This window comes from Calonectris borealis, chromosome 16 (genome assembly GCF_964195595.1).
Source record: "Calonectris borealis chromosome 16, bCalBor7.hap1.2, whole genome shotgun sequence".
In the NCBI taxonomy this organism is placed as follows: domain Eukaryota; kingdom Metazoa; phylum Chordata; class Aves; order Procellariiformes; family Procellariidae; genus Calonectris; species Calonectris borealis.
Window position 1 is genome coordinate 13,573,201 of NC_134327.1, and position 13,043 is coordinate 13,586,243.

The window sequence follows — 13,043 nt, forward strand, 5'->3', positions numbered from 1 at the left end:
AGAGGCTAGATTCTTGTGGCAGGAGTTGAAAGTGAATCGTGATGCTGTAAGACCTGTTACGTTCTCAATAGCCAGAAGTTAAGCCCTGCGTTTAAAAGGCACTCTGCCTGTTACGTGGGTGATTTTATTGCAGACACTGTGTTCAGCCCTCAACTTTCTGGCCTTCCAGCTGAAGAAGCGTTAAGTATTAAATGGAAAACATGCTGCAAAGGACCGATGTGATTCAGCACGTGATTGTAGTCTGATTCTAAAGCTGAGTCTTAGCGTGATATTTGCGGAACTGCGGCTCAGTGGCTGCCTGCAGTCAGTGTTTCAAGTTGAGATGCTGAATCCTCAGTGGATATCAAAGATCTCTGGGACTTGGGGCATTGACCACGGTGCCATGGGATTAAGACTGTGGGTAACTGCAGCTGGCTTGCTTACGTGCTCTGTGTCTTTCAATGGCATAAAACCCTTGCTTCCTCTCCAAAATGCCCTCGTCCATAACAGACAAGCTTAACCCAAATTAGCTTGGATTGCTTGTAAGCTAAGATTGCCTGCATGGACGGTAAGCATGGATCACAGCAGTACGTTAGGATGTCTGAGAGCTGGGTGAAACTGCAAACCTAGTTGTGCTTTTCTCAGTAAAAGGTTATCCTATCAAAACGGATCAAGTTATGGCCAAATATTGATGCAATATTAATATCCAACAAATCGTAATCACTGTCCCCACACTTGATTTTTGTTTTATAGCACAAACAGACGTTTGTAGGGAAAAGTCTTTTTGTTCCGTAATATTTTTAAAGGGGGTGTGAGTGCATGCAAGTGTCCCCAGCCAGCCCCAGCTCAGGGTGGCGAGGAGAATTCCAGGAACTCCAGGAAACTGATGTCACTGCATTGTGTTTGCTTGTTTTCTTTTGACTGCACTAATGTTTAATTTTAACTTAACCCTCAGAGGCGTATTTTTAGTTTCTTTATTCCTTCTGTCCCATGTTGGTGGGGGGGAAACAGATCATGCCTCCTTGTTTTTTCTGGTAGTCAGCTCTTTCTCCCTTCCTTCTGAAGAGCTCTCTGATGATTGACTGAGAGCTTGAACACTTAGCAGCATGTGTTACCCTGTGTCTTTGCATGGAGTGGCTAAAAGTTCATGTCTGTTCTGTACCCCTGTCTCTTGATTTGATCATTGATCCAGGCTGAAAGGAGGCAGGTCTACCTGGGCAGAAGTGCTCCGTTCTGGTAACAGAATAATACCTCTTCTAAATCTTTGGCTACTACTGTGGCTGTCCCAGAGGACAGCTGCTTCTTTAGGGGACTATCAGTGACTATCTACTGGGAGAGACTGGCTTTTCTGAAAGTTAACAGCACTTTAGGTTGGAGGGGCTTTGTCAGCACTCGAGAGAATCACAGCCCTGGAGGGTAAGGGTTTCTGTCTTTGTGGGGTTTTTTTGTTTGTTTTTTTTTTTTTTAAAAAAAAGAGGTCATACTTAAACTCATTATCAGCCTCAGAAGCTAAAATTTGAACAGCAAAAACTGGGCTGCTTGCTCTGCTGATCTTGAAGAATCAAATCAATTTTTTCTGAACTGCATGGGACAATCTTTGAAGCCATACTAGTTTTATTTATTTAAAAGAAAAGCAAAGCAATACAGCTCTGTGCAGAGCATGGATTTACTTGAGAACTTTTCTCTTTTCCATATCCTTGACCTGAGTTTTGGCTGCTGTCTCTGGTTTGCTGTTCATGTATTTCTGCAGACAAAGAACAAAATCAGAAAACTCCGTTTCATCCTATTGCAATCCTAGTCTGTATGTTACAATAATTGCTTTGTTGCCAAACACAAAGATAAAAAGAATTGACGTGGTTTTAGTTTGTCATTGTTTCATGTATGAAAATGACTTTCATTTGTAATTATCTACACATTATAAGTAGTGTGTATGTGGAGAAGCTATTGAAAAATTACAGTGGAATAATTAAATTCACAGCAGCTCCCCATGTGAGTACTAAGACATCAAGAGTGTCTTCTGTGGTTTAGCATTATCCACTTCCAAAGCGGGCTGAAAGCGTGGAATAGCGAACTTTGATTCATTTTCCTGCACAAACTGGTCTCTGCTTTTTGAAAGACTAGGTAAGAAATGCCTTTATTTCTGGAAAAGGGAGATTTATACGTATGGGCTCATCAACATTATATACCTTGCATCTCCTGAAAGCTTCACTTCCTGCTGCACTTCACCCATTAATGCCAAGGATTATCGGTGGGCGCTGAAAGGGTTACCAGGTGCTGTGCAACACTTGGTATGGCTAGTATATGAGAGATGGGTGAGCTTGGGTTTCCTATTGCAAGGGTTTGTTGTGGCTGAATATTTCTGTTGCCTTTTCCCTCTCCCTTGGCCCCCCCCAATCCTGTAATTCGCTTTTAAAAGAAACCAGTCTCAGTTGTGCTGAGCTCAGCACTGCAGCCATTTGCAAAGACGCCACAAGGAGAAGCAGCATTTCTCAGTTTACAGGCTGGACTGCGGTAGGAAACGGTCATTCCTTACGCAGTCAGATTGCTTATGCACTGAAGGTATTGCCCATTGAGCAAACAAGGGCTGTCTCACTGTTTCCTCTCTGTCCGGATGTGTACGTGGGGGGGGGCGGGGGGAAGCTATTTAGACAGTCACCTTTTTGAGGAAGGCACCGTGTTCTGTGTTTTTTTCATGCAGCGTTTAGCACAGTGCTGTGATGAGTGTCAGTTACTGCATTTATTTGTGTCAGGGTTAGCACTGCTATTGGGCATTTGACTGGTAAGAGGATTGTTTATGCCAGTTTTACTAAATTCTAGTTCCCAGCTGTGGGCTTCAATTTGCATCTTTTCATACAATTTGAACTGCTTGTTTTGCTATGTAAATCTTCTGTGTATTGTTTTGCCTTCTTGTTCACTGTTTCTCTGCTCTTACGTAGAAGACATATGTAATCCTGGGACTTGGCTATGCGTCATGCTGCTCTGGCGTTGCAGCCCTCGATGCCGGACAGCACAGAACAGAGGAGAGACAGAAAAAGGGAACTTCAGATTCCCAGACTCATCCCTTCCAACCCCGCAAATCAAGGATGTGTGATCCCTAGACAAGCCTTTCTGATTAGTTCTCATCTTGTAGCACTCACTTCTGTATGCCTGAGTGGTGCTGCAAATTATAGCCACCTTTTATTTGTTTGTAGCTTTTCATCAGCTTTAGCACGGCTTTGCTGCTCAGTAGTTGTTCCTGTAATGCCATCTTGTGGTGGCCCTGGGACTCGAAATGTGTCTTTTCCCCGTGCTAGCCAAGGCTGAGTGAGCTACCTTCTGTGTTGTATACTAGTGATTGCAGCTCCCTTTGTTAGCTGCATTTGTGTGCTGGTGAATCAAGAAAATACCTGTCTCTAGCTGTGTGGCACTGATCAGGGTATGATCTTCTGAAGCTTGGGTGTTGTGTTAGACAGGGACCTTCATGTCAGATGCCTGCACTGGGTGCTTTAACTATGATCCTGTAAAAGAACATAGCCCGTATCTGTTAGGAGGATTGATTAAATATTACCTGTGTTATAAGGAGAGTGGTGTGTTGTTCGTTCACAAGTTATAATAGCAAGCTGTTTATTTAGTTAAGTATTCATCCCTGATACAGTGTATGTTGTTTTAACTCCCACATTGTTTTAAGTGCTTCTCTAAACACAGGGGAATTGTTTAATACTTTGAGACTCTGCTGTCTTGCGATTGCAGAAGGTGGTGGTGGAGGGGGGGTGTCAGGATTTTGTAGAAATTCCAGTTTTATCTCTGATGTTTTTTTTCCTCAATCTGTCTGGGGTTTGGATAAGCCACAGGGGCAAAAATAAGTCTAGTGCGTACCTGCTTCTCAGTGATGTGGGAGCTTTACTGTACCTTACAGAGTAAGAACTGTGTGTCGTCTTAATAAATGAAGTAACATAATAACTGTATTTCCTTTTTGCCTCTCTAGTGTTCCCAACTCTTGCCCGGCCAGTCCACGTGGTGCTGGATCCTCAGGATATCGTTTTGTTCACAACATTACCTCGGATTTGCAGCTGGCAGCAGAGTATGCCGCAAAAGCAGCATCAGAACAGCAGGCAGATGCATCTGGCGGGGACAGCCCAAAGGTTCAGAGAAACATTACTTACCCAGTAGTGCTCATTGGGAGGCTTATTAAGACCTGGCAGTTTATTGCCAGTGCTGGATATAGTTAAAAGGGGTCTAAGAATACCCTGGCCATAAGGGCGCTGTATACAGTATTCTCCAGGGTTTTGAGACCATGCCTTCAAACCAGCATTTTAGTGGTAGATGATGAATCTGCTTGCTTACTGCCCAAAATGTATTCAAGTCATTCACTAAAATGGTTAAGCAACAAGAATTTTTTTGCTTATTTGATAAATCAAGAACACATAAAAAAGAGGTGCATTAAAATTCAGAGTCTTGTTTTCTCCTTTTAATTATGGTATTTTGCAAAACACAGTTGGAGAAAGGGGAAGCAGGGGAAGAAACCAGATCCCTGCCATGAGAAATCTGTAGTCTGACTTTAAAACAAACACCAAGGCCTGTCAAGCAAGCGTTAAATGAGGAAAGTAGCAAGTGGAATTTAGATTAAAAAGTAACTTAGTTATAATGATAAAATTTAATTTTGGTAAGCTGATCTTCAGATCAAAGTTAAAGGTCTAGATCCAAAACCACCTGATTTGGGATTGGGTGGAGGAGCACAATACTAGATGGCTTTTTTTTGTAGATTGAATTCTCCCTTGAGACAAGAAGGGCTGTTCTTGATGGAGTAATATGAAGAGCTGGGAATATGAGATCTGGCAAACAAATTAAAGTTCCTAGAATGAAACAAATCCTGCTGGAAAGGGGAAGGGACAGGATCAAGTTTCATATTGGGCTTGTTGCTGGGAGGAGAGCTGATAGCATACTTGCATGAAACCTTTCTAACACAGCGTAGTTGTAGCTGGGCGGAATTGAAGGCTTTAGTTTCATGAACACTGAAAGCAGTGAACGTACCCTACACCCTCTAACTCCTTGCTTCCAATTGTTTTTCCTGATCCTGTTCCTTGTGCTGGTGTAAGCACATGTGGTAAATTCACTGGGGAAAGGAATCGGATCAAAGTTAGCTTTTTTGTGCATGTTTGTGGGGAGAGGGAAGAAGATACTTTAATCTGGCTCAGTCCTATAGTCCTGTTTGCACACAAATGCTTGTGCTAAATTGGGAGGTGGCAGTATAAAACAGGAGGGAAAGGGAAGAGGGTGATGCTGCTCTTAGTTGCCCCTGATGCTCTCTTAGCATCTATGAAAACTACAGCACAGTGTGCTTTTTTAGTTTGGGCTGTTTAGTTTGGGTACACTCTAGTGTAGGAATTCTTTGTTGGTGACTAAATTTCTGTTTGTTTTTTTCCTTAGGATGAGTCCAAGCCACCCTATTCTTATGCTCAGCTAATTGTGCAGGCTATATCTTCAGCACAGGACAGGCAATTAACACTAAGTGGGATCTATGCCCACATTACCAAGCATTATCCATATTACAGGACTGCTGACAAAGGCTGGCAGGTGAGTTCTTGACACTGACAAGCTTTTAAACTACTTTGACAGGGCTTATCTGCTTTGAATGCATTTATTAAAGATTTGGGGCACTGGGAATAGAGCTGCTTTGACTATTCCCAGAGTGTATTTGTTTAACGTAAGCTAACTAGTTTGTTTGTGGGTGATTAGTTTTTTTTAAATGCTTTCTAGGGCAATGTAGTGTGTTACTATTGGGCTCTCTGGTTTCTGAAACCCTTTTAATGCTGTAGTCGTGTCTTTTATTTTTGTTTGTTTTTTATTCTTCCACATCCTTGCTATCAGTCACTCCTTTGCCCAGATACTTGCCTGAATCTTGCTTAATCCTTCACCTCATCTTTGTTTGGCATGATCTGTCCAAGCAAAAGATGTCCAGCCTAAAACTGAGGTTGCAGTTTCTGATCATAATACCTTAAATCATCACAGATGTTTTGTTTTTCCAATGTATCAACTGCACTGCCTAAGTCAGTTTTGCAAGTTTTGAATCTCAGAATGGAACTTGGGGAACTTCGAGTCTGTGTCTTCCTTGTGGTATTAAAGGAAATCTGACCAGCTTCATAGGAGAGTTTGGATGTAGTTAACACATGCTAAATCAAGCTTAAATGTTCACTTGAGGGCTGCTTTCAAAGTTCCAGAAATCTCAGCTCCTCCTGCTTTCAGACTTTTTCTTGGCATTGCACCTCTGAAATGGGTGTTGTCATTTGAATATAATACACTAATGCAGCTGGAAAAACTCTTGCAGCTGCTGATTTCATTGTGTTCAACTGGCAGGAGCAGTACTGCTTGGTGCACTTTGAGTACAGTTGGAATAAATACATTTCTGCCTCCCTGGCTTTTCCCTGCAGTTCTAATTAATTGTGGAATTCACTTCCTGCCTTAACCTGCTCGGCAGAGTTGTGCTTTGCGAACCAGTTGCTGCATCCTGCTTCAAAGGGAGCTGCATTTCAGTGGAGGGTGAAGTTGCCTTTTCCTCTCCCCTACCAGTGGCATTGTAAGGCTTCGCTTTTGAAGAGCTCATCTAAAGCTGCTACAGAAGCTCTTGTTTTGTTTTGAAAGTGGAAGAGGAATGAGCTTGTGCACACCTGGGCTTAATGAGCCTTTCCTTTACCCAAAAGACAGTGCTATGCCCAGTCAGAGTTGGGCTTTTGCAATGAAAAGGATAATTAGTCTCGTCAACATCTAGAGAGCCATATAGTGCTAGACTAGTGCCACATAATAATGGATTCTTCTTGGAGACAGCTGTCTGAAGGCATGTTGGCTGGCTTGCATTATGATTACCATGAGATGCAGTGTCCTTTAGGGCATGTTTGGGCACCCTGGTGATTGTTTGGCAGGTAAGCAGTTAGCACAGGCTCAGGCAATTTTTTCCCGCTTGCCTAGAATAAAGCCCGTCTTTTGAGAGAGTTCTGATGTGGTTTACAGTGATTTCCCCCTGCCTCAGCAAAAGCTCTGCTTTCATTGCTTTCCACAGAAAAGTCACTGCACTGCCTGGCTCCAGATGTGTTTAAGTGATGGTGTAGTACCAAGCAAACCCATCTTTCAGCATGGTTAGTAGAAACTCTGACATGTTTCCCCAGGTTTTCTCTTGCAGTTCTGTGACTTTAGAGCTGTGTGAGTTGAGTGACTTGTTTCTGTCTTCAACACTGATTCTGGCAGTGGGGATTTTATTTTTCTAATCTGTGTGGCGAAACCCATTCGTCTTTGTTATATGCTTCCTCATGGCAAAATAATTATCTCATTCCTCTGCTTCTTGCAGAATTCCATTCGGCACAACCTCTCCTTGAACCGTTACTTTATTAAAGTCCCACGCTCCCAGGAGGAGCCTGGAAAGGGCTCCTTTTGGCGAATTGACCCTGCCTCTGAAGTCAAACTAGTAGAGCAATCATTTAGAAAACGAAGACAAAGAGGAGTGTCCTGCTTCCGAACACCTTTTGGGCCTCTCTCCTCCAGGTAACTTCAACTTCCTCTAATCTCTGTGCCAGACTCATTACAAAGAAAACAAACAAAAACTTCTCCTGAAGTACAGTGAGCAAATTTTACTTCTGTTTATCGTTTGAGAGGTAATATAGTAGGATAGTCCTGAGGCATAATCTGAAAATTGTTCTGACTACTTAAGTGTTTACCAAAAAAAACTACAAAAATGCATCAAATTACATATCTGTTTTGGCATCATTTCAAAGAAATTCAAAGCAGTTATCACCGGAGTAAGTGTTTTCAGATGCCAATCGCTCATTTCAGGAAAGCTGTGTTTAGATGTGGATTAGATCATAGTGGGGATAACTTTTGCGGTATTTAAAACACTCCTATAGGGAAGATCAGGTTGATCATGGTTGTCAGCAGTGAAGCAATGGCGGGGGGGTTCCGTGCAGCCACTCCAGTCAGCGGTGTAACTGCAAAAGAGGAACTGTGTGCAATGACAGCTTTCTCTAAGCCCTGTAGCTGCGAGGATAAGACTTCAACACTAGCTGGAGCAGTTTCATGTAACATTCCTCCCACACCTCGTTTCTTTTCTGTCTGTTAAAATGGGGGGAAATGGGAGGAGAGGTTTTCAGCTGATCAGCTTCTTTATCTTGTTTGTCAATAAAGAAATGTTTAATTCCTCACGTGTTTGGTGGCCACATGGGACCAGAGGTGGGAACCGAGTGGTTGGGGAGGGAGGCAACAGGGAAAAGAGGGGGCAACTGCTCTGAAAGCATATGCGGGGCCAGACATTTGCATCTACATCGCATCTTTCTTCCTCTCCCCTGACAAAGATTCTTTGAGAATGGCCTGAAATTATAAAACTTCTCTGAACATGAGGCACTTCCAGTTTCTCTGTCAGCAGTGGGTCTTAAAAAGAAATGTTAAACATACTCTGAGGGGTCCAGTTTCCTTTAGCAAGGAATAGTATGAGAGTATTTGGTGCTAGAGCCTTTGTGAGTCCCAGCAAGACTATAGTGGGTAGTCTGGAAGAAAAGCTGTACTTCTAGAGAATCCTGTACTGGAGATAACTCTTGGTCTCTGCTGCTGTCTTGTGGTCAAAATGCTTCTACACTTGCCAACACTATGTTCTGGTGTTTCAGGAGTGCTCCTGCCTCCCCTACTCACCCTGGCCTGCTGTCCCCTCACTCTAGTGGCCTACAGACTCCAGAGTGCCTGTCGCGGGAGGGCTCACCTATTCCACATGATCATGACTTTGGGTCAAAGTTAGCCTCAGTTCCAGAGTATCGGTATTCACAGAGTGCACCTGGTGAGTAGCTCTTGTTTCACAGAGGGTGACTGTTCAATTGCACCAAGTGCCATGCCCAAGGACATGGTAGGAATGCTTCTGCCAGCGTGTTACAGGAGGATCTAGGTCTCTTTCCACTTTGTTAGAGACTGATGATGCATATGCAACTTCAGACCATTTTTCTTACTAGTCTTCGGATGAGGGGGCAGGAGATAAAGGAATGTGTAGAAACACAGGAGCTAACCTTGAACTAGGTGGCTCTAAAGAACTCGCAGCAGCGTAGCAATGACAGTGCGTAGCTCGCTCACACTAATTTACCAGGCTTCTGGATAAGATCAGCTTGGCTATGCAGAGCTCTGTGGTGCTGTGGCCAGGGCCTTGGTAATTTGTTAAGCCCTGGTAAGTATCTGCTTGTCAGCTGTGCTGTAGCTGGCCTGATGTATAGGGTGTTCCTGGTGAAGTTGGAAGGCAAAGCTCATTAAGTAAAGCGTCGTTTTTTGTGCTTGTTTTGTGGTTTTTGTTCACAGAAATGTGCTCAAATGGCAAGTAAGGTTTTTCTAAGTTAGGAAAGAGAAGATTGAAGGGTGGTATTTTTGAAGCCTTATGTTTTGTTCCCTACCCCTACTCCTGCCAATGCTGAAGGACTGAGTATTGCAGATCAGAAGTGCACAGGTGAAATGAGTGGAGGCCTTTTTGCATCTCCTGTTAATGTATGCCTCTCTCTTCTGTTCAGGATCTCCAGTCAGTGCCCAGCCAGTGATTATGGCTGTTCCTCCCCGACCATCTACTCTGGTGGCAAAACCAGTCGCGTACATGCCAGCATCAATAGTGACTTCTCAACAGCCTTCATGTCATGCAATTCACGTAGTTCAGCAAGCTCCTACTGTTACAATGGTCCGAGTTGTGACCTCCTCTGCAAACTCTGCAAACGGATACATCCTCACAAATCAGGGCACAGCAGGAGGAGCTCATGAAGCTGCAGGAGCAGTGTTGGACTTAGCTGGTGACCACCGAGGTAGCTTTTCACCTCCCTTGCTACTCTGCTAATAAGTCTTGAGCAGGCTTGGGGGGTGGGTGGTCGAATGCTGTTTCACTCACTGGGTGCTTAGCCCTTAATAAAAAATGTTTCTCCAGGTAAAGTTTAAACCAAGTAAGAGTTCATCCATTTGATGTCTCCACCAGTGAGCAGGATGGCTGTGTTCCTTTGTCTCCTGTGGGGAACAAAGTTAACAGACTTTGGAGGCTGAAGAAACATGCAGTGCTTTAAATATTTATATTAACCCCAATATCAATATTGTGCCTCTGTATTGGTCAGCTGGATGTGCTATGGAAATGTATGCTTTTTCTAGCCAAAAGAGATGGCCTGGGAAAGGCTGAAACTCTCTGCTTATGAATGGCTTTGTAAATAAATGATTGAGCCCTTCTCTTCCATAGGGCTGTATTCCTAGAGGAAAGCATGTGCTTCTGGAAGCGCAGGCAGTACCCCATTAAAGCAATCTTCAAAAACCAGTTATAACAAAGGCCTCTTTTTTCCTAAGCTGGAAATTCCAGCCTTGGGGGATTTAGTGAGTTAAACATTCTCTTGCTGTGATCTAGACAACACCTTGTCTGCTTGCCATTTCAGAAGGGCTTAGTGCTACAAGAGAGATGTTTGTTGTATCAGCAGCAAGACTAGTTACTCTGATTGCTTTTATGTGGGCAGTGGGGCAATGGTGGTTCTCTAAGGGAAAGAAAAAATTGACAAAGACCTTCCCGTACAGCAATAGCAGGACCACTGGCATTTTTAGTTCAGCACTGGTTATCCTGCTTGAGGTTTCACTCACATTCTCTAGAAATTCCTGTCTGGATCCCATACATGTTCCTGAAGAGCTAACAGTTGCAGCTGCCTAGCTGTCACCTGCTCCCTTCTTTCATTCACTAGTTCTTGCTGTTACTCGTTCTTTCCCTGCTTGTCCCTCTCTTATTCCTGCTCATATTCTTTTCTAGTCTCTACCTTCCCTTTGTTTTTTCTATTGCTCCATTTTCCTTCCTAGTCTCCCAACTCTCTTTGCCTTTTCTCTCCCCGCTTTCCATCAGCCTTCCTGCAGGTCTCAGCTCAATGCTTACATCCCATCTAACTTCACTCTTCTTGTCTTCTAATGTTAAAATGGGAGAAGTCTTCTCTTCCTACAGGACTAAGGAGTTTGTGCTTCCTGCCTTCTCTGCTTTGAGACCCACAGAGCCTCTGGAAGAGAAGAGTGGCTCTCCTCTCCTGCATGCCCAGCAGGAGGCTGTCCTGTATCTGTTACATACCTGCTGAATTGACCCTTACTTGTCCTGGGAAGTGAGATAAGTGGTTGAGTGCTCTCAAACAGTTATCTCTATCCAGGAACTCAGCCTTCCTTTCCTCCTTTTTTTAAATTTTTTTTCCTCCTTCCTGGTTTCTTCCCGTACTTCCATAGCTGGCAAAAGCTTGCAATTGTGGGAAGACCTCCTTGTAAACCAACCTATGTGCAGGCCTGACAGCAAGCTGTTGCAGACTTTTGGCTCCAGGCATTGTTTAAGATCGTAATGCCTTCTCCTGCTGTGTGGTATTGAGTCAGGCCAATTCGCCTGTAATTACAAAGTAAGCTATGAGATTTGCAGTGACTGCTGTCCATATCGCAGCTATAATGCTCCAGTAAGGGAGATGATGCCTTTTTTAGGACAAAGGGTCAAGTTTATAATCTTGATTTCCCGCCCCACCCCAGGTAGCTTATGCTGTAAGAAAAATGTTCTTAATATTGATAGAGTATATGAGCAATAGAGAGTATTTTATTGTTTTCAAATATTCATCCCTGACCTTCTGGTGTGCTTCAAACTAAGCATTTCAGAGGGACTAATCTTCCCTATTCTTATGTCCCCGATTGCAGTGTTCTTCCCCTAGCAAGCAGGGTGAGTGACCCATTACCTTCTCAGAGCTGACTACACTGTGTGAATCAGCCTGCAGAAAGCATGTGTGTATAGAGCCTGATCCTGCCTAAAGAGTTCTGGGCACTTCTCACAGTATTAGGCCTCTAGGAATACTCTCAGCTCCTTGGAGCCCAAATATGTTACTTTTGTGACTAAGCTGCCTCAGCCTGAGAAGCAATGCTTTCTGTTCCCACTCTGTAAACCTTGTAGGACACATCAAAGGCAAGTGACTTTGTGTTGCTGAGGTATTTTCACATTTGTAAGCCTGGGGTATGTATTGCTGCGAAAATGTTAATGAGAATAAAGCCTGCTCCTAAGCCAGGGTGGTAAATGATTGTTGTCTGTTCTACTCTTAAGCAGGCATGGATGAAAAGCCAACGATCGCATTTGCCACGATACCTACAGCCAGCCGTGTTATTCAGACAGTTGCCAGTCAAATGGCACAGGGTGTTCCAGGACAGACAGTCACGATCCTTCAGCAGGCAGCTCCAGTGACCATTGGACAGCACCAGCTCCCTGTGCGGGCAGTCACTCAGAATGGGAAACATGCCGTCCCCACCAACAGCATCACTGGCAGCGCTTATGGTAGGCTCCGTTTCCATTGCTTTCTGGTTTTTGATTGCTCTCGGAGCTTAGCAGTTAGGTTGTAAAGCTGTAAGGGGTTTCTCTTCTTAGCTATGCAAGTTATTCCATGTCTCCAATTCCAAAGGTTATCCATTCTTCAACTTCAGTGGCTGTAAATGTCAGTGGTAGATAGCTTTCTATCCACCTCTGTTTGCTCCCTTTCCCTAGTGGAAAAGTTTTCTGATCTACCATTGCTGCTGAAAAGTCCAGTGTCTTTCTTTTGTCCTTGGCTATGCATTTATTACTGATTATACTCTCTACCTTTTGAGGGTGACTTGTTAAAAGTGTTAGTGATTCTTGTGTAGAGCCTGTTTTCATTTGTTTTCCTCTGACAAACAGCCTTTGCTTTCAGCATGCCAAATAATAAAATTTCCATGGTGCTCTTTAGATCTTGTGACATATGACTCCATAGAGCATTAAGAAAATAACATACTTTCCCATCTTAAGGTCTTAGAGCCTGAGAGAAATAAGATCTATTTCATCAGGTTAATGAATGTAGGATTTTTTTTTATACACAGGATGTGTTCTAGCCATTTGTCAAGCCTGATTTTTAAAATCCTATACTACCTATGTCTTGGCAGCCTCCGCTTATTGCTTGCTCAGCACCTCAGGTTTTGTCCAGTTAAGGATGATGACTGGGGTTGCCAATAGCCAGGTTTCTCGCTCCTCTGTTCAATGAGATGCTAAGCACCTCTGCTGTCCCAGGCTGGTGCTTACAGGGAGTTTGAAACGAAGGGCA

General features: G+C 43.6%; 1 protein-coding gene across 2 annotated transcripts in view; it reads left to right on the forward strand.

The window, feature by feature from the left end:
• The window catches only part of FOXK1 (forkhead box K1), a 57,377-nt gene that overhangs the window by 33,181 nt on the left and 11,153 nt on the right, over window positions 1–13,043 (forward strand). The window contains exons 3-8 of one of the 2 annotated variants that reach the window (XM_075165337.1): window positions 3,944–4,100; window positions 5,386–5,532; window positions 7,298–7,491; window positions 8,604–8,770; window positions 9,483–9,764; window positions 12,038–12,265. In XM_075165337.1, the coding sequence (XP_075021438.1) occupies window positions 3,944–4,100; window positions 5,386–5,532; window positions 7,298–7,491; window positions 8,604–8,770; window positions 9,483–9,764; window positions 12,038–12,265 (1,175 nt within the window). The remainder of the gene's footprint in view (window positions 1–3,943; window positions 4,101–5,385; window positions 5,533–7,297; window positions 7,492–8,603; window positions 8,771–9,482; window positions 9,765–12,037; window positions 12,266–13,043) is intronic. The other variant, XM_075165338.1, reaches the window with a different exon arrangement.